We start from the raw sequence: 20304 nt of genomic DNA on the forward strand, positions 1-20304 counted from the left end.
GATAAATCATACTAAAAAAAATTACAGGACACCAGGCCAAATTCTGCTAAAATTGAGAGAAATTGTTGATGTCCAAAATTTCAAGACCAACCCAAACAAACCCCGAGAGGGTTAGGATGTGGAGAATGGTCACATGGAAACATCACTTGACCTTCTACCTTGTTACTTTTGTTTCAAAGCCTGCTCAGGGCTAGCCACATGATGTTGTTCCCCCCACCACCACCACCCATGTTTAATCATGCAGTGTCACGAGAGAGGTCGCCTCCATCCAGAGAATACCTTGGGAAAACCATTTCTTCAGAGGAGCTGGGGATTCCTCTGGGAGTAGCATTTTACAATCTGGGAAACACTGTTGAAATCAAGGCACATTTAAGTATTTACTTGAATGAAGAGAAAGAGAATGAGGCATGGCAGGGCCTCTCGCCAACTCTTGATGCATGTGCCACTTTGTGCACCGGCCTTGATGGGGTACTGGGGAATTGAGCCCAGGTCATTAGGCTTTGCATGCAAGCCTTAACCACTGAGCAACCTTTCCCCCCTTTAAAAATATTTTATTTGCATTAAGAGAGACATTTTCTAATAAATGGTTACTTCAATTTAAAGTCGGATTTTATTCCTTTCTCTATATAAGCAAAGCTCCGAGGATCTTTGGTGAAGAATCAAAAATAACAACTTCTTAATCCATAGGCCAAGCCAAAGTTTTCCTTTTTGAATTCACAGACCCTTGTTTTCTTAGTATTCGTCAGGATATGTGAGAGTTGAATAAGGTGGCATTAGGAATACAACAGGAGAGAGAATCATGTGCTTATTCCCGTACAGGTTCAGGGCTTATCGGCCTCAGCAGCCTCAGATCTTGGCAAGAGGTGCTAAATTACAATGACTTTTGACATCTTTGAGCAGTGACGCTGGTTAAATTGCCCATTGTGTAAGGTTTCTATAGGCTGGCTGGCATGACGTGAATTCTGGCTGGATTCCCTGCAGCCTAAGCTTGAAGGCGTCTCGCTCTTTTTTTCCCTCCAAACCTTTGTGCTTCTTGATCATGTGTGGGCTCTAGGATCACCAATGCTGCCATGTCTCCCTGGGGGACTGATCTGCTGGGCTTCTCCATTCCCACTCCACTGGAGCTGCCTTGGACTTCTCCAAGTTCACTTCCTACTGGAGTTCTCCAGGAACCGCTGGAAAACTTACTTCTGGCCAGAGCCATCAGAGGGTGTCCTTTGGGTCAGGGTAGGTCATGATCCTGAGAAAGTTGTGAAAGTCTCTTGGGAAGATAAATAAAAGCAAGAAGCCACTCGGGCATTGCAGGTGAATGTGAGGAAGTGCTGGAGACAAGCTGTGAGCCACTGCTGTTTGGAACGGGGAATAGTTTAACATTTCTCTTTAAGTGAGAATTTTAAAATTTGACAGAATTTAAAAGATGTCAGCTGGGTGTGGTGGTGCGGGCCTACAATCTCAGCTACTAAGATGAAGGCAGAAGGATTATTAAATTCCAGTAGCATGGGCTACAAAGTAAGTGAAAGGCCAACATGGGCAACTTAAGACCCGTCTTGACGTCAGAGGACACTGAGTAGAGCTCTCTGTGGCACTGTTTGCCTGGTGTGCCAGACAACCTAGGTTCAAGTCTTAATACCATAAAAAAATATATACACAGTCTCTCTCTCCCCCCACTTAAAGGAACTGCAACTCCAGATAATTTAATAAATGCCACCAGAGCACACTATGAAACTGTATAAAAATTTGTTGGTTTGTGATATCTCTTATTTTTTCTTCTGGTTTTAAAAGAAGCCAGTATTAATTGAGGTGTCGAGTAGTGATAACAGTTATTTTCATCTTTTGCCTGTTTTCTTTCTGGGACAATATTTACATGACACTGTATAGTTACCTGACTGTGCCAGGTGAGTGGTAGCACGTATTCATTCTCAAGCCCTAATACTCCAATAGTTTCTCTCAGAAAAGACTTTATACATCTATAACTTAAACAGCAATATAAGAAATCATATTTAAGGGAGGCGGGTGACTCATAGGGCAACTTTTAATTGGCAGATTGGGCTGGCCCTTCCTGAGTGAATCTCTTGAACCCACCAGCCAATCAGATCCCTCCCTCATACACCTGAGTCTGATGAGGCACTCATAATTGGATGTTTGAAAATGGCCTGAGCTACATGCATGACCTTGTTCTTGCTCCTCTGACACTCTTGTAAACTCCTGTACCCTTCTTGGCTCTTTCCCCTTGTGAGGGGATCATCTCCATGGTCTTCCTTCCGCCTTCCCAGCCAGGCTTTTTTTTTTTTTTTTTTTTTTTTCTTCGAGGTAGGGCCTCACTCTGGCTCAGGCTGACCTGGAATTAACTATGTAGTTTCAGGGTGGCCTTGAACTCATGGCAGTCCTCCTACCTCTGCCTTCTGAGTACTGGGATTAAAGGCGTGCGCCACCATGCCCAGCTCCAGCCAGGCTTTTTTGTCAAGGTGCTTCCCTGCTTGTCTTTCCCAGGTGGGTGAGCCCCTTCCCCAGGGGCTTCTTCCCAGGAGACATGAGGGACTTCCCCCCAGCCATCTCTATTTCCCAGCCAGGCTGGCAAAGAGGGAGAATTTCTTTTGGCATGTATGTTTCTGCTTTGCTTTCCCTCCTAAAGTAAATCTTACAGTTCTTAACTTCCCTTCTCTGGGCCTGCGTTTTCCAATCTTTTATAACTTGGACAAGGACCAAAGTTGGGTTTACTGGCCTGGGGGTCTCCAATTTTATGGACATTCAGTTCCTCCCAGGACTCCACTCCCGCATCACAAGTACACCTCTGGAGTTTATTTTTTGTTTTTTTTGTTTGAAGTGTTCTTGGGAAACAACATAATGTGAGTTCTAGGCCCTCTGCAATAGCCAGCTGAATCTGTATAGTACTTTCACTGAATTTCACTTACTAATGTTCTCAAGAACAGTGAAATATCTACAATGCTGAACATAATTGTTAGGATCTTGTTGAGTTCCAAGTGAAGTGTCCTCTCGTTTTTTGCTACAAACCAAGTTCTAGGACCTGCACTTGATATAAACTTGGCAAAAAGTCCTCCACTTGTGTAACTCAATGGGGTAGAAGCTGGTGTTACCTGTATGTAGCCACTACAGGGTAGTAATAAGACCCAGTTTTGTTGTGACTGGATCTGAAGATGTTAATGCTCTGCAAAATATGAGTAGTCAGGCTGAAGGGGAAGGTAGAGGGAGACGTTCCCCTTGTGTATGAAACTGTAGAGCGTGCTTCTCTAGCTATCTGTGCTCACTGGGGTTTGTTCGCACGTGTGTGTGTGTGTGTGTGTGTGTGTGTGTGTGTGTGTGTGTGTGATGTGGCATACTGCACGTGTGCCCTTATGGCACCTCATGTGCTCACCTGCAGTGACCAGAGTGGAACCGGGTGTCTCAATGACTCTTCTGCCTGGTCTTCCTTTTGAGCTAGAGTCTCTCTTTTTACTGTTTGCAGGGCATGTGGGACTCCATAGGTTCTTGGGTCGCTGCTCTTCTGCGGGACTGGGGCTTACGGGATCGGTGACCACATTCAGCTGTTTATATGGGATCTGCAGATTTGAACTCGGGCATTTTCAGTCCCCTTCCGGCCTTCATACATGCACAGAAAGTACAGGCACCCTGAGCAAGCTCTCTAGCCTCTCACTGGGGTTGACCTTTTGGTCAAAACAAAAAAAATGAAGTCCTAGACAAATGAAATAATAGCAAACACACGAAGTCCAAGCCCCAGCTTTTTCTTTTAATTAGAACAGAAATAAAATGGTAGACAGACTGGAGACCATGACTTGAGTAGCACTGAAAAACAGCACAGTAAAAACGTTTAGCATAACCTGAGTTCAAACTCTGATTCCATTATTAGTAGTGGGTGGCTTTGGAAAGCTCACTTAACCTGGCTAAGCCCCAGTTTTCTCATTTGGATCATTAAAAACCAATGATTAGACTTCTCATGAGAGCTCAATGACAATGTGCTAACCTCTCAGAAGGCACTCAAATGTTAGATGAAACAGAATGATTGGCACATTTACATATTAAATAGATTTTCTCTGATCTCCACTCCATCATTGTACGCAGCGTTTTCCATGAATAGGAAACAAAAAAGGGCTCACTTGATCTTAAAATACAGGACCTTGAGAGCTTCTTTGATGGCTCTATTGATGTAAGCACAGTGGCTTGAAGGTGCTTGGTAATAAAAATGCATCCACTTCCTGGGCAGTAAGTCTTCCATCCACTGTAATACCTTCGGGGGAGGCAGGGCGTAGAAATGTTTGCTTGTCCAGCCATGCCCACAGCGACACTTCTACGCTCGCCCCAGATACGAACTCTTGAAGCTTTGCACTAGCAGCACAAAGTCAGTGATAACCAAACCCAGAGAAGGTTGGCCTGTAAACCTACATTAAGGAAAATCAAGGGTAACACCTTGTTCTTTATAATAGTCCTGAGACGTTAATGTGCATTCAGTGTGTCTTAAGCAAAACACGCATGACCTCAATCTTCACAATCCTGGCAGCAAGTCATTTTAGAGTAAAGAAACCAAAAGCTAGAGATGTTTGTGGCGTAATGCACTAAAGCTAGGCTGGGAACTTTGCTCTTTACTACTGTAAATGTAGTATGTCTGGAAGCGTGACAATAGCAGTGGTATCCAAACAAGCCTTTTAAAGTTATGTGAATGCAAAAGTTGCGCACGCCTTTAATCCCAGCACTCTGGAGGTAGAGGTAGGAGGATCGCTGTGAGTTCAAGACCACCCTAGACTACATAGTGAATTCCAGGTCAGCGTGGGCTATAGCGAGACCCTACCTCAAAAAGCCAAAACAAAAAAACAAAAAAAAAAAAAACCAAAAAAGTTACACTAGCTGTAAAGTCAGTTAACCTGGGAGCCCTTAAATGAAAAAGTGTAGCCACTCTGTCAGACAAAGCAGCTCCAGGAAAAGGTCTCTGTTGGAACCAAAGCTGACATTTCTGAGATCAGCCCAAATCCTCCATAGTCACCAGGGCTTGCAAAATTGGACTCAAAAGCACTTCGGGTCTTCACTTTGGCCAGTACAGTCATGGTTTCAGCTTCTCTCCAGAAGTCCCGACATGTTAATGCAGCTACTTGACCACGGGGCATGAGGAAAGGCAGAGAGAGACACAAGTGTGAGAGCATCCTGACACACAGGTGCTGGTGGCGGGGAGTGGTAATTGAAAGAAAGGTTTTAAGAACCAGGGCGTGTCTTATGTCTGGCAGGTAAAGGGATTTCTTCGTATGTTATTTTAATAAATGGGAATCTCATAGGTAGAAACCAATATTCAAAATTATAAAACAGGTAGAACTGCCTGTGCATAATCACCGAGTCAAAAATCTGCAAGAGACTCCATAGGAATTGTTTAGTTGACAAATGTGGTTTGAAAGGAGAATAAAATTTTTTTATGGCTAAAGCAAGAGTCTTGTTTCCTTTTGGTCCAAAAATAGATGTTTCATTTCCCAGGTAAGTAGGTTCTCCACTAAAAAGAAATATTCTTGTATAGTTGGTTTCTGTCCTCTTGAATTCTGCTCCAAATTCAGCCAACTTCTCATAGGTCCTTAACACAAATTTTGAACAGTCGTAGGACTCAAACCATGTCTCCACTCCTTTTCCTGGGCCAGCTTGGACAGTCCATGTCTCGTAATAAATCCCTGTCTCGTTGTCCTGTTTCACCCATTGTGCCATTTTGTTAAATGTGTTTCCTAGTTAAACAACAAAAAAGAAAAAAAAAAAACAGGAACAAAAATAAACCACTTTGGTGAACATCAAAGCTAATCACATTAATTTTTTTTTATTTTTTAAGTTTTTATTGTATATTCCAATTTCACACCAAACCCAAAAACAGTTTATCATATATGTTCTATGGGAACTCTTATTTTATTTTTTTTGATTTTTATATAAAATGTTCTGCCCTGATTCACACCATGGACACACATGAATAACAGATTATATTTCCAACCCTGTATCTTACAATAGGAATCCAAGCTAGCTGCCTTCTTCTGTTCTTCAAGGCCTTGCTGAATTATGAATATTAGATTAGACAAAATAGCTGTATAAAGAGAAGTCTTACTAATTTGTCATTTAAGCTGTAGTCAAAAGTGAAATTATAAATTATGTAGAAATTCTCTCTTTACCCTACTTGGCAAATTTCAGAACCAGAGTAAAAGGGCAGCGAAGAAGGAGCGGTGCTGGGGGCGGGGTACATGGCGACCTAATAGCTGATCTTTTCTGCCAAATGTCTTGGATGCACACAGTAGGAACAGTTGCTTGAGGAGCAGCCAGTATTTCTTATACAACAAGAAGCTCCCTGTCCCCCTGAACACTTCCCTGAATCTGCTCTTCTCTTTTCTCCTTGTATTGTGGGTGCTGGGTTGCTACTAATGGACTCTCTCGACCGCCCCTGCCCCACACACAATTTCTTTCAATGAATCAATCACACCAAAAGTCATTTTGGCCAACTTCATTCATTACACAGACTCCCGGATGGCTAACCGTCTCTACCACCATTTTTGTGTCACATCAGAAGAATCTTTCCAAATATTTACAAATTCTGTTACTCTGCACACAGGGATGGCCAAGAGAGGTAGGCCTCCACATTGTACTTTCTTACTATGTTAACCTTTCTTTGGTTACTCACACTTGAGCACACCCAATGAATGCTTCATATCTGGATGCCTTTACTAGTTTTAGGAAAATAAAACTGTGCAGTGATTAAAGCCTGTTTCCCTAGCCTTGAGGGCACTGTTCTTAGGTGAAACTTTGAGAAGCCACCACTGAATGCTGTACCATCAAAAAGAGGTCACCAGGCAGTATTGATCACAAGATGTAGATGTTAATATGCTAAGAACCCACATACTCAAACTATTTTACAGAAAATAGCTTGTTTATATGATTAATTTATGCGAGAAGGACAAACCTTAGATGAGGTGGCACGTGGACAAAGGAGAGAGACAAAGGAGAGATGTAAACTGGCTTGGGGTGAAAGAGAGAAGGTACTTATTTTATTGTTATAGGTGACCTTTCATATTCTCAGGATATTTGGGGCACATAGATTAGAAAAAAGGAGGAAAAATAGAAATTAAGATAAGCATTTTCAATTACAAGACTCTAGATTACATTTAAAGGACTACAATTATACACTTGTCTCTGCTACACCCAGCTCTGTGATCTTGACAGGTCAGTCATGTTGCCTGGCTGAGGCTCCATGTCTTTGTAAAGACAAGGGCTGTCTTTATCCCTCCCACTCACTTATGAGCTGACACACCTTTCACATAATCAGCTATTGACAGAAGTTCTGCTGAACTCGGTCATTAACCAACCACACACATGGAAAATCCCAACTGCATCAACAACTTTCCAAAACAAAAGAACAGAAAATGTCAGAGGTGAAATACTTAAGTTACTTAAGAGGGCTTCAAATATATTAGATCATACATATGTTGGAAGGCAGTATACCAAAGCTGTTGGAGTCCCAGTTACCTAACTGCATAAGTAACATCTCTGTGTCCACTTTCCCCATCTATACAAGGGTGAAAATAACTATGACTCTCAGGAGTTTGTTGTGAGGATACATGTATGTGATATAAGTATAGCACTCAGAATAAGGCTAGGCCCAGATTAGCCTAGCTGCTATTATTATTATTGTTGCTGTTATTTACTTTGATTTTTTGACGTAGGGACTCATGGTAGCCCCGACTGACCTGGAATTTACTATATAGTCTCAGGCTGGCCTTGAACTCACAGTGATCCTCCTACCTCTGCCTCCCATGTGCTGGGATTAAAAGTGTACACCACCATGCCTGGCATAACGTAGTTATATTTTTTAACATAAAAATATCATCATCATTAAAGAGTTTTTTCAGTTACAGTTAACAGGTCTCTTAATTAGGTTATTTTACATATTCTCCTTTTGTAGTTTATTTAGATCCCACTTTGATTGTACCAGGTATTTGTGTTAATTCATTTTTACCGCGGACAAAGCAGGACAAAAGAGACTCGTCCACTAGGTGATGCTCTTCTGAGGACCAGGTGGTCCAGAAGTGCATCCTACAAACGACATCTACAAAGCACAAGACTAAAATGCTGCCATGGAAGTGATTTATTTGCACATTAATGTGATCATCAAATACTGCCTTATTTTTACAACTTACCAGATATGGTCGCTATTGGAACCAATGTCCCATTTTCCTTCCAGTGGATATCATCAATTCCTTCAAAAAAGCAGGCAGCTCCTTGGTTACACCAGAAAGGGGCATCCATCTCAGGCCGAAGGTGGGGAAATGTACAGTTGCCAAGCTGGAAAAGCTCATACCATTCCATCGTGTAGTTCTTGCCAGTTAGTGTACTCCTGAACCCGATGGCATCATGCATAATTTTCTGTATAGAGATAATACACGTGTGAACAGATCTGTGGAGCAACCAGGGGTCCAGGTCACCTAGGGGAGAAAGTGTGGCATTCCACAAGCGCATACCTGCGCCTCTGGGTTACACCGAGTCTCCTCAACCTCCAGGCACCCATCACTATGGTTTCGGTCATTGGGCTTCACCTCAGCAGTAATGTGTGTGGGGTGAAGATGCATGTCCCAGGAAAGATCTCTACCTATGCGGCGGTTTAAATGTAAACTGCGCCGACTGACATGCTAAGCTAGGAAAGAGCCCACTGTGGGGCTTGCAGATCCTGAAAGACATTTGCCTGCTCAGCCTTTCATCCTCTGGAAGCTGGGTACAGGAGTCGGGTTCAGATTCATAATTAGCAAAAGGGATTAAAGTAAACGCAATCACAACTTTATTTGGTTATTTTGTTTATTTATTTGAGGCAGGATTTTACCATTTAGGCCAGACTGAGTTTGAACTGGCAATCCTCCTGCCTCAGCCTTCTCAGTTCTGGGATTAGTATGCACTACCATGGAGCTTGATGGTAACTATTTCTGACTAATAATTTTAAATGTGCTAAGAAGTCTATCAATAAATATCATGTAGAATCAACATAATAACTAAATTACTTAAGCAAGTTTCAAGATCAAGATGCATTCTTACCAAGTTCCCCAGAAGGTCTCCATATTTAAATTCCCAAACGGGGGCTTGCAGTCTTAACACTTCAATGACATCCTTGTCCTTCATAAGTGGGATGGGTGAGCCAGCGGGACAGAAGGTATACTTAGCTTGACAATAAGGATCCGGCTCTGGACGGAAGGAAAAACGTCTAGTAAGGAAGAAAACCACGAACTTAGATTCTAAAGGGAATTTGGCTCTTTCCCACACATTTGAGATTCCAATTTTCATTTTAGGCACAGTAATGTTTTTTACAGAAAACACTTAAAGCTCAGATTATAGTGAATAAATAGGAACGTACATTTTATTTGTTTTCCTATGAACACACTTTCAATAATGTTTTATAAAATAAATCCTACAAGATTTTGTATTTACTTAAAAATTCACATTTATCCATCTAATATTTCCCCAGGATCGAACGTGTGCAGGACTAGGCTGGGAAGGAAGGAAACAAACTTTCTTGTTCACAAGCTGTGGGAAGGAGCTGGGAAGACATTAAACAAGTCAGAAGGAGCACCAGGGTCAACACTAAACTCAGGAGAGAGCAGTCACTTAACTGGTGAGGACAAGTGGGGCTGGGGAGGCAAAAACAAAAGAGACCTAGCCTAGCCGGGAAGTTCTTGAGGGCATGTCTCAGCTCCTCAGCAGCTGCAGCAGGCCAGGCCAGCGCTCAGCTTCATGGAAACAGTGGAGGGGAGAGGTGGGACTAGTCTTCTAGTGGGAACCTTGAGCCCCTGACTGAACTTAAGAGGACTTTAAGACCTGTTAGGACTCACTATTCCAGAAAGTAATCCTTATCTTATGAATGAGAAGAAGAGGAAGAGAGAATGGGGCGGGGGGGGGGGGCAAATTCAGGCTAAAATTAGTCAGGAGGGGAGTCCAATAATGCTCACAGGAAAAACCCCAGAAAGGAGAAGGGGCCACAGCAAATGGACCATAGTGAGGCCATGGCTAGATTCAGCTCCACACACTACCTGGTCACCTTCAATACCCTGCACAAGCTAAAAGGAAGAACCAGAAGACACCTAGGTCCTCCCCCAAAGAGTCCTATGATCCTAAAGGGTCCATCCAGATGTACTTTCTGACAATCCTGACGCACAAACAAAAACGAATTTAGGTGCTAATCTGCTGGTTTAAGCAAACATATAATTATATGTAGGTTTCATTTACCCACAACATCATCTATTTGTTAAAGTTAATTTAAAAAGCATAATATAAATACAAACTTCATAAAAGTAAATTATATTCAACTAATGGGGACATATACTAAATTGTTGCAACTTTTAAGGAAATGTAAGTTATAATCATCCCTTGTGTTAAACCAGATAGTTGTGGATTTATAATTTCTTCCTTTCTGTATTTCATACTCAATTTTCATTTTCTTTTTCTTCTTTGGCTTCTTGAGGTAGGGTCTCATGTTAGCCCAGGCTGACTTGGAACAATGTAGTCTCACAGTAGACTCGAACTCACAGTGATCCACCTACCTCTGCCTCCCAAGTGATGAGATTAAAGGCATTTGCCACCATGCCCATCTTTTTCTTTAAAAGAATTTTTTTTTTGATTTTTAATTGAGAGAGAGAGAGAGAGAGAAAGAGGTAGATACAGAATGGGTATGCCATGGCCTTCAGCGACCGTAAACAAACTCCCGACACATGTGCCCCCTTGTGCAGCTGGCTTACATGGGGCCTGGGGAATTGAACCTGGATCCTTTGGCTTCATAGGCAAATGCCTTAACTGCTAAGTCATCTCTCCAGCCCTGAATTTTCATTTCTTATGAACATTTCATTAACAGTTTCAAGAAAACTAGCTCCACTCCTACACCTGGTTTTTTCATATACATCAAGAGAACACATCCCATGAACAGTATTTGTGAATATTTAGGTTTGACAACAGCTGGTATTTCAGGAGTAGAGCTGATCCTGCCAAAAGCCCTTTGAGTGCGACTGCTATTCCTAGTTTCTGACTCAACAAGACATGTGAGCAGTACAGAGTGCCTTTCCCAGTATCACACAGTAGATGAGCTGGTCCAGCCAGATGCAATCTGCAGGTGGCAGAACCCAGAACTTGCTCCCTACCATGATGTCACCCCACATCCCAACTTAATTTTGTGTGATTATCAAGCTCATTCACAACAGGGCAATCTTTGCACAAGCTAAGCCTGAGGACACAGAAGGCTATGCACCTTGGGTGGAGTGTCTTGAAGGCAGGACCTCACAGCTTCTCCAGAGGTGTCCTGATGAAATGATCATGAACCAAACACCCCCTGAATGTGATCTGAACTGATAAGCATGAGGCAAGCAACTCGTGGTGTATGAGGACATACACAGCCAATCTACTCGTGATTTGTCACACGTTGGTAACTGCAAACATTCTTTCAATTCAACTCTAGCTCCCCAGTTTTCTACTGATGTACCCTAAATAAAGGCTGTGAATAAAGATGAGGTCTCTCTCCGGGGAATCCCTGAACCTCCTTTAAGTCATATTTTGTGTGTCTCTGTTCATTTTGCCTTTATCCAAACACCTCTGGCAGGCGTTAATAATATTGTCCTGCAACAAGGCTGTACATTCGCCCTGCCCAGGGTGCCTATTAGGATTTCTTTCCATTGTTCAGCCATCTCAGGCTGTCAATACAGCGCTAAGTCAAAGGCTCCAAACCGCTCCAAAGGTACTGCATTTAGAATCAATGTCCAAATTGCAGGGTGATGAAAGTGATGGAGGTGATGGTCCCCGAGTTGAGGGAGGAGACTAACCAGATTTGGAATTTTGAGTACTAAAATTACGAAGCCCAGGACAGGGCTAGAGAGTTGGCTTAGTGGTTAAGGCATGAAGTCTAAGAACCGAGGTTCGATTCTCCAGGTCCCACAGCCAGGTGCACAAGGTAGCACATGTGTCTGGAATTTGTTTGCAGTGTTTGAGGGCCCTGATGCACCTATTATTTGTGTCTCTAATAAATAAATAAAGATAAAATTTTTAAAAATTAAAAAAAAAAGAAGTCCATTACAGACCTGGGCAAGCTGGCCCCCCTGTGAATTTTGTCAAGTGTTATGCAGCCACAAGTAATGATACAGTATGAAGTGGGTGACAAACCAATGTTTAAAAAGCGGTTTTCGGGCTGGAGAAATGGCTTAGCGGTTAAGGAGCATGCCTGCGAAGCCTAAGGTCCCAGGTTCGATTCTCCAGATGTACATGGTGGCGCATGCATCTGGAGTTCATGCGCAGTGGCTACAGCCCCTGGCATGCCCATTCTCTCTGTCTCTCCTGTCTATCTCTAATAAATAAAAATAAAATCTTTAAAACGTGGTTTTTTTTTCAAACTATGCCCGGAGAGTTACTGTCATCTCAAAGTCACAAGATAAAAAGAGTAGTGTCACCCCCGTGATCAGGCCCAGTAAGGCGCCAGGGGGAGCCAGGCTTGTTAGCTCGCAACTTGGTCCCCAAACTGCTCGGGAGTGTCGCCGCGCGGCTGGGGGACCCGAACCCCTCCAACACAGACACGCACCCCAACTCTTCCCCAGGTGCGCGCGCAGAGCTCGCGCCCGCGCCATCGCCCCCCCCCCGCCTCGCCGGCCGTGCGCGCGCCCGGGTCCCGCCGCGCTCACTCACTTGTAGGGCACGGGCCAGCGGCGCCGGGAGCGGTCGCCCGAGGCCGGGTGCCAGCCCAGCGTCGTCGTCAGCCACAGCACTGCCAGCACCCAGCGCCGGGACATGGCCCCCGGCTCTGAGCTCCCCGCCGGCGCCATCCGGCGGCTCCGCGAGCTTCCGGGGGCGTCTGCGGAGTTCCCGCCAGCCGAGCGTGCGCGCCGCCGCGGGCGTCCCCTCCGACGTCACGTCGGGCCCAGCGCGCCTCCCTCCGCGGCGGACGGACGCGCGGTCCGTGAGCGCCGGGGCCGCCTGCGGGGGGCGCGTGACGCTCGGCGCCCAGCACCCGGGCTGAAGGCCCGCTTCCTGATTGGCCTACCCGGAAGAAGGAGCTTCATCCGGGCCTGGGACTCCTGTGCCTGATCCGCTCCTGAAATGTACAGTGCGTAAACGTCACCTCCTCTGAGGCCCCCTTTTCGTCCACCGTACTACTGCCGCCGCCACCACCACCAAAACTAAACAAACGAAAACTCTTGCTTCTGGATTTCTTTGGGTTAACCAGCACCGAGCTTTTGACCTGGTCAACGAGCATTGGAATGAATGGAAATCATTTACTTGGGGGTAGTGGGTGCAGTAAGGCTTCAAGAAAGACTAATGACAGTAGGGAGAAATGACTTGTCCTCACCCGTTCTAGCCAGCGCAGTGATCAGCACTAACAATAATGCCATAGTGTGCAGTCCGTACTTTATGGGAAAAGAGAGTTAAATATATATATATATATATATATATATATACATATATATATATATATATATATATACACACACACATACATACATACATATATATATATATATATATATATATATATATATATATATATATATATATAATTTTTATTTGAGGAAAAGGGAGAGAGAGAAAGAGCGGGCGTGCTAGGGCCTCAGGTCGCTGCAAACTCCAGAGGCATGTGCCACCTTGTGCATCTGGCTTACGTGGGTACTGGAGAATAGAACCTGGGTCCTTTGGCTTTGTAGGCAAGTGTCTTAACCGCTGAGCCACCTCTCCAGCACGAGAGTTTTTTTTTTTTTTTTTTTTTTTAACTTTTGTTTTGTTGTGGTTTTTGAGGTAGGGTCTCACTGTTACCCAGGGTAACCTGTAAATTACTATGTAGTCTCAGGCTGGCCTCAAACTTACAGAGATACCTCTGCTTCTGAGTGCTGAGATTAAAGACTTGTGCTACCACTCCCTGCTTTTTAAAACTTTTTACTGACAGCTTCCATAAGTATAGACAACAAAACCATAATAATTTCCTCCCCACCCTTATTATCCTCCTCTCAAATCCACCCTTCATTGAATCCCTTCTTCATTCCAATTAGTCTCTCTTCTATGCTGATGTCATCATCTTTTCCTACCATTACCAAGGTCTTGTGTAGATAGTGTCAGGCATCAAGGTTATGTATATCAAGACCATTTTGTGTCTGGAAGAGTGCATTGTAAACAGTCCTGCACTTCCTTTGGCTTTTACATTCTTTCTGCCACCTTTTCCGTAATGGATCCCTGAGCCTTGAGGGTGTGATAGAGATGTTTCCACTGTTACTTCTCAGCACTGTGGTGACTTTTGAGTCACCCCAGTGGTCACCACCATCTGAAGAGAAGCTTCTCTTAAACAAAAGTGAGAGTAGGGCTGGAGAGATGGCTTAGCATTTAAGGCACTTGCCTGAAAAGCTGAAGGACCCAGGTTCAATTCCCCAGGACCCACATAAAGCCAGATGCACGAGGTAGTGCATATATCTGGAGTTCATTTGCATTGGCTGGAGGCCCCAGTGCACCCATCCGCCCTCTCTAATAAATAGAAATATAACAAAAATAAGTGAGAGTAGCATTAATATGTGGGTATAAACATTAAGAAAAGTGCTTAGAGGACAGCTTGGTGGGCATAATGTATGTGTTCAGCCAGCCAGCAGCAGGCATTACTCCCCTAGGGCTCAGGAACACCTCCATCATAGGCTTTTGACTAGATTTCCAGTACCAAGAATGTATTTCCTCCCATAGAGTGGGGCTTTATTCCCATTAGAGAGCAGCTGGTTTCCCCATAACAGACATGCTACTATTGCACCAGTTGGCACATTTGACCTGCCTGGCCAAGGATTGCATCCTTCTCACTCCTAAAAGGCTGCATGCAGCTTAGCTCTGGGAAAGATGATTCTTAATGACTTTCTCATCTTTAAGCCCTTACCAAGAAAACAGTGCCAAGAATGCATCTGGCCTGCCCTGTGCATGCACACACATGCTTGTAAGTAGTACACTGAAGGCCCTGTCACATAGTGTCTACTCATTCAACAGAACAGCCAGCACAGGTCCTTAGACCAGGCCAAGTCTTTCATGGCCCCCCCACACACATGAAGTAGAACATTCATAAGCACATTAGAATAAACAAGGTGGATCCTGGGGTCAGAGGTGAACACTTTACCCCAATTTGGGTGTAACTTAGGGACAGGGGTGTCACTGCCAGTCCTCCTGAGGGTGCATGGGAATTGGTCTTCTCCTAAACACATATGATTTACATGTATGTGCACACATGATGGACCAGGCTGGGGAGTTGAGATGTTCAGCAGGGCCCAATTTTAAAGCCACTGGTCTAAAACTTTACGTCATGCTCCTAGTTCTCCAAAAACCATCACCCCACCCAAACTGACCCAAGCAGGCCTGGCTGAAAACGACTTGCCCAAAATAAGAGGGGAAAGCACCATAACTATGAAAGTGGTAATGCAGTCCATGATTTGATGAGCACCTGAGGGATTCTGTGTAGGTCACTCTGAGTATGGATTAAAAGCCACTCAAGAGACGCTGTCCTCTGGTGTCATACAGATGACAAAAGCATACACCAGGGTGCTCCCTGGAAGCAGCTCAGCTCTTGCCACAGCTACCAGTTGTCATTGGTCAGTGGGGAGTAACTCATCCTTGGGTCTGCAGCATCCCCTCTGTTCACAGAGCTCTCATGGGGAGAAAGGGTTTCCCCATGTGGGTCCAAACAGCCTTTTAGGAACGCCTACCTGCCCTGATGCGATGTGAGATGGCACGCCAGAGGGATGGTGTGGCATCGCCCTGAGAAAATGAAAAGGTGGCGTTATTACAGGATTTTGCAGAAGGGAGAAGTAGAGGCAAAATTTAAAGAGAAGTCTTTAGGCAGATACAAAGCAACTGTGTGCCAGGAATAAGGTCTAGATTACAAAGTGGACACAGGGTCCTGCTTCCTTGTAAAGTCTAAAGTTAAAACAGAGAAGAAGTTAACGTCCAGAAACTCTCATCAGAAGCTCTGCTGATTCTCTGAGATTTTCCAGGCAAAGGTGGGATGTTTCATTCCTGCTGATTTATACAAATGGGAACATCTCTATAATTTTACATTAGTATTATTATTATTTTTTTGTTTTTCGAGGTAGGGTCTCACTCGAGCCTAGGCTGACCTGGAATTCACTATGCAGACTCAGGGTGGCCTCAAACTTATGGTGATCTTCCTACCTATGCCTCATCTCTCTAATGTTTGAGGACACAATTTCTATAAATAAGAAGGCAGGATGTTATACTACTTTACAATCTACTGAAATTTGAGAGAAATACTGTTTTCTGATCATTCTAAGGCTGGTTTTAGGTGTCTTTTATTCCAGGATTGTGAATAGCTGGACAGACTTAAAACTCAAGCTAAGTTGTACTTTCTCACATATAATTCCATGGGCATTATAAATTATTGTTCTGAGAAGGGTCTTCAAGTTGTGAAAGGGTGTCATGGAATACAGAACCTTTGTCCTCAACACATTTATTTTCCTATCCCTATTCTAATGCAAGAAGCAAGGAAATCTTTATGTTAACCAGAATAAAAAATAAAAATAATCTTTCCAGAAGTTTATGAGGCTTAGATGTAATTAATTGTTTTATATTAGTTTTATGCCCCCCAAATTATACTAGCTATATATAGGCCCTATTTTCAGAATTTTACCAATAATTTAGTTTTCCTGTAGCATAATTTATTATACACAAAAGATAAGTTGAAAAGGATAATCTAAGTGTAATTTTAGTGAAGTTAGTTAGAATTGCAATATTTATATAACTAAGGGATTAAAAAGGGAAGAACACATATTTAAGATATAATATAAAACCTTAAACCTAAGTCAAGTAATTTTGCATATATAATCTTTGACCACTTACATTGAGTCCTTATTTATTGTACTTATTTATTGAATGTATTTACTTTAATTTTGAAGTTTATCAACATTCTCAATAAAATCAGCTTCAGAACAAAAATATCACTTTTTTCATTGTCCAATAAAATGTGTTCAATAAGATGTTCATGGTAGAACATCTGTAATCCCAGTACTGAGCAGGCTGATGCAAGAAGATCTCACATTTGATGTGAGTATTGTCTACACAGCAAGACCTTATCTCAGACAAACAAAACACCACAGTGCTGAGAAGAAATGACAGAGGAGTGCTCAGCACTGCAATATCCCTATCATCACATGGCTCAGGGTCCATTGCAGAAGTGGTGGCGGAAAGAATGTAAGAGCCAAAGGAAGAGTCCTTACAACATGTTCCTCCAGAGACTAAATGGCCTGGATATCCATGACCTCACAGTGCCTGACACTACCTACACAAGACCATCATAATAGGAAGAAAAGATCATGATATCAAAACAAAAGAGACACTGAGAGGGGGAGGGGCTATGATGGAGAGTGGAGTTTCAAAGGGGAAAGTTGGGGGAGGGAGGGAATTACCATGGGATAGTGTTTACAATCATGGAAGTTGTTAATTATGAAAAATAAAAAATTAATTTAATTTAAAAAAACCACAAAGCACCAAAAACAAATAGAATAAAATGTGTTAGAATCCTTTGTTTAGAACTGAATTTCTACATTAGGTTTCGACGGACTAAAACAAAATGGAATCACCTGTGCTAAGCACTGAGTAAACAAAATGAAATTTTAAAGAAATGAGAAAATCCCCCCAAATAGGAGATTCACAGTGACCAATCAAAAAGAGCCCAGTCCAGGTGAGCCATTGTAATAAAGAAGTGTCTAGTGATGCTTAATCTTTATTTGCAACTTGACTTGATTTAGAATCACCATGGAAACAGCCCTCTCAGTGTAAGAGTGTTTCTAGAAAGGATAAACAGGAGGGGAAAATGTGCTCTGAATGGGGACAGCTCTGTTCCACACATGAGGGTCCTGGACCAAATGAAAAGGACAAAGTGAATTCAACATCAATGTTTTTCTCTGCTTTCTGACTGGATGCAGTGTGACCAGCTGGCTCATGCTTCTTCCCTCATGCTTTTCCACCATGAGATGGTACCACCAAACTGTGAGCCAAAAATAAACTCTTCTCTCCTTGAATTGCTTTTGCCAGGCATTTTGTCATAGTAACAGAAAAGTACCTAATACATCCCTTTCCTTGAACCCTTACAAAGTGACCTGATGTTTGTAAATTTTTGTATTCCTGTGTCCTTGATCATACTTAAGATACCTTATAAAAGCCAATCTCAGTGGGGTGGGGGGGGGGGAGAGGGAGTAGAAATTGCTCAGAGGTGTTAGAGGAAGGAATGGTAGATGGATGTTTAACCAAAACTAAAGATTATATGAATAAGCAAGCCATATGAAAACCTACTGTTATAGTTACCTTCTTGTTGCTGGCACAGATCACCTGACCACAATCAGCTTATAGGAGGAAGTGGTTTATTTTGGCTTAAAGTCTCAAGGGGCTACTACATGATGGCAGGGGAAAGCATGGAATGAGCAGAGGCTGGACATCACCTCCTGGCCAATATCAAGTGACCAACAGTAGCAGAAGGGTGTGCCAAACACTGGCAAGAAGAAGCTGGCTCTAACATCCATAAGCTTGTCCCTAACAACGCACCTTCTCCAGGAGGTTTTGGTTCCCAAACTTCCACCAGCAGGGGACCCTGTGATCTGTACAACTAGCCAGGCAGGCTACATAAGCCCACTGGGGAATTAGTGGTGTGACTCTTATGGGGTAAGCAACTGTTCTCTGATTAGATTCGAGATAGATCTCACAGGAGGGAATTCATGCCTGGTACTGAAAATCTAGTCAAAAGCCTATGGCTTGCAAGGCCATAGGCCCTAGTGGGAAAAGCTACCAATGTTGTTTGGCTATGTTGAGTCTTTCAAATTACCCTCTCTAAGTGCTTACGTCTGTACCTGTGTAGTAGAGTGTATGTTGTGATCAGAGAAACTTCTTCTCTCAGTTGGCAGTCACTACTAGGGAGACTGAAAACTGACCTCTGTGCCCAACAGAGTCCTCCGTTTTGGATAGGATACTGCCCAAGTCATGAATTCCTTGCAAACACCAATTTGGTAAACCAAATTTGCATATGTGTGCTTATGTATATTTTGGGGGGAGGAGGGTATGTACTAATAAACTTAGCTTAAAAATAGAATTCCAGGTCTGGAGACATGTTTTAGCAGTTAAGGCACTTCCCTGTGAAGCTTAGGACTGAGGTTTGATTCCCCAGTACTTATGTAAGCCAGATAAACAAGAACACTCATGCATCTGGAATTGATTTTCAGTGGCCAGAAGTCCTGGCATGCCATTCACTCTGTCTTTTTCTCTCTCAAATAAATAAATAAAATATATTTAAAAAATAGAATTCCAGTACACATATTGTTGTTGGGAGCCAATGTTCAATAAGCGCTCTACCTGAGCTATACTCTGCAACTTTGCTTTTCCCAACCACTTACTTCAAGGAACAAAAGAGGTGGCTGAAAGCATGCAGTGGTGGATCCGAAGTGCACCAGTCTTGGCACAGACGACGACATTTGCGATGCTTAATCCTCCAACTAGCCACTTCCTGGTTTCAGACCACGGAATGTAGGCCCAGGGACACTATGCGAATTTCTCCACGTCACACAAAGCAGATGGAGTCAGATCCTCAATGCTCAGACCTAGATTATTCTCCTTCCAGAACTTACTGTTTTTATTCTCCTTGAGCTTAATGATGCCGATGGATCCAAATGTCTTTTCATGCACATGCCCCTAGTTGTCACGCATGTCATGTGTACCTCTTTTTCCCTGTCTGGGCATGGGCCACCGCCAGTATTCAGCCCTGTAAATGTCCTGCCAGGTCAAGGCCTAGAAGCCTTCTCCCACGAGCCCGTGACTATCAGTAAAGGTAGACTTCTCCTCGAACTCCATTTCTGCCCCCCAAAAATGGGGCTAATAATTTAACGATCCAGTAGTGGAAGTGGAGAAATACTTCCTGGAGACTGCAGATTACATCACTTAATAACAAAAGAACCAAATTCCTTAAATATCTGGCAATACAGAAGAAACTTGCAGCATCCTACCAAAAAACAAAAACAAAACCAGCATCATTTCTTTTCTGTGATTGCATAATAAAGCAAGGTTACTACAGGAACCCTGGGCTAGAAACATGCTGCATTTGTGATACACAAAGTATGAAAAGTGGGGCTGGAGAGATGGCTCAGTGGTTAAGGCACTTGCCAAGAGAGCCTAACGATCTGGGTTCGATTCCCCAGTACCCATGTAAAGCCAAATGCAGAAAGTGGCTAGAGGCCCTGTTGTGTCCATCCTCATTCTAGCTCTCCCCCCCCATTCCAAATAAATAAATAAATAATAAATAGAAAAGCAATTGCA

At 43.2% G+C, this 20304-nt stretch overlaps 1 protein-coding gene across 2 annotated transcripts; it reads right to left on the reverse strand.

The window, feature by feature from the left end:
• Positions 1 to 4820: 4820 nt before the first annotated feature.
• On the reverse strand, positions 4821 to 12784 carry Cln5 (CLN5 intracellular trafficking protein). Of its 2 annotated transcripts, none has more exons than XM_045146419.1 (4): positions 12664 to 12784; positions 9046 to 9211; positions 8160 to 8385; positions 4821 to 5711 (listed from the first exon to the last, which is right to left on the reverse strand). In XM_045146419.1, exons 1-4 carry the CDS (start codon positions 12765 to 12767, stop codon positions 5200 to 5202), a joined length of 1008 nt encoding a protein of 335 aa, XP_045002354.1. In that variant the 5' UTR covers positions 12768 to 12784; the 3' UTR covers positions 4821 to 5199. The 2 variants fall into 2 exon arrangements, with proteins under 2 accessions (XP_045002354.1, XP_045002355.1); XM_045146420.1 differs by having other exon boundaries at positions 4822 to 5711; positions 9046 to 9191; positions 12664 to 12768.
• Positions 12785 to 20304: the final 7520 nt, after the last annotated feature.

The sequence above is a fragment of the Jaculus jaculus genome, chromosome 3, assembly GCF_020740685.1.
Source record: "Jaculus jaculus isolate mJacJac1 chromosome 3, mJacJac1.mat.Y.cur, whole genome shotgun sequence".
Taxonomy (NCBI): domain Eukaryota; kingdom Metazoa; phylum Chordata; class Mammalia; order Rodentia; family Dipodidae; genus Jaculus; species Jaculus jaculus.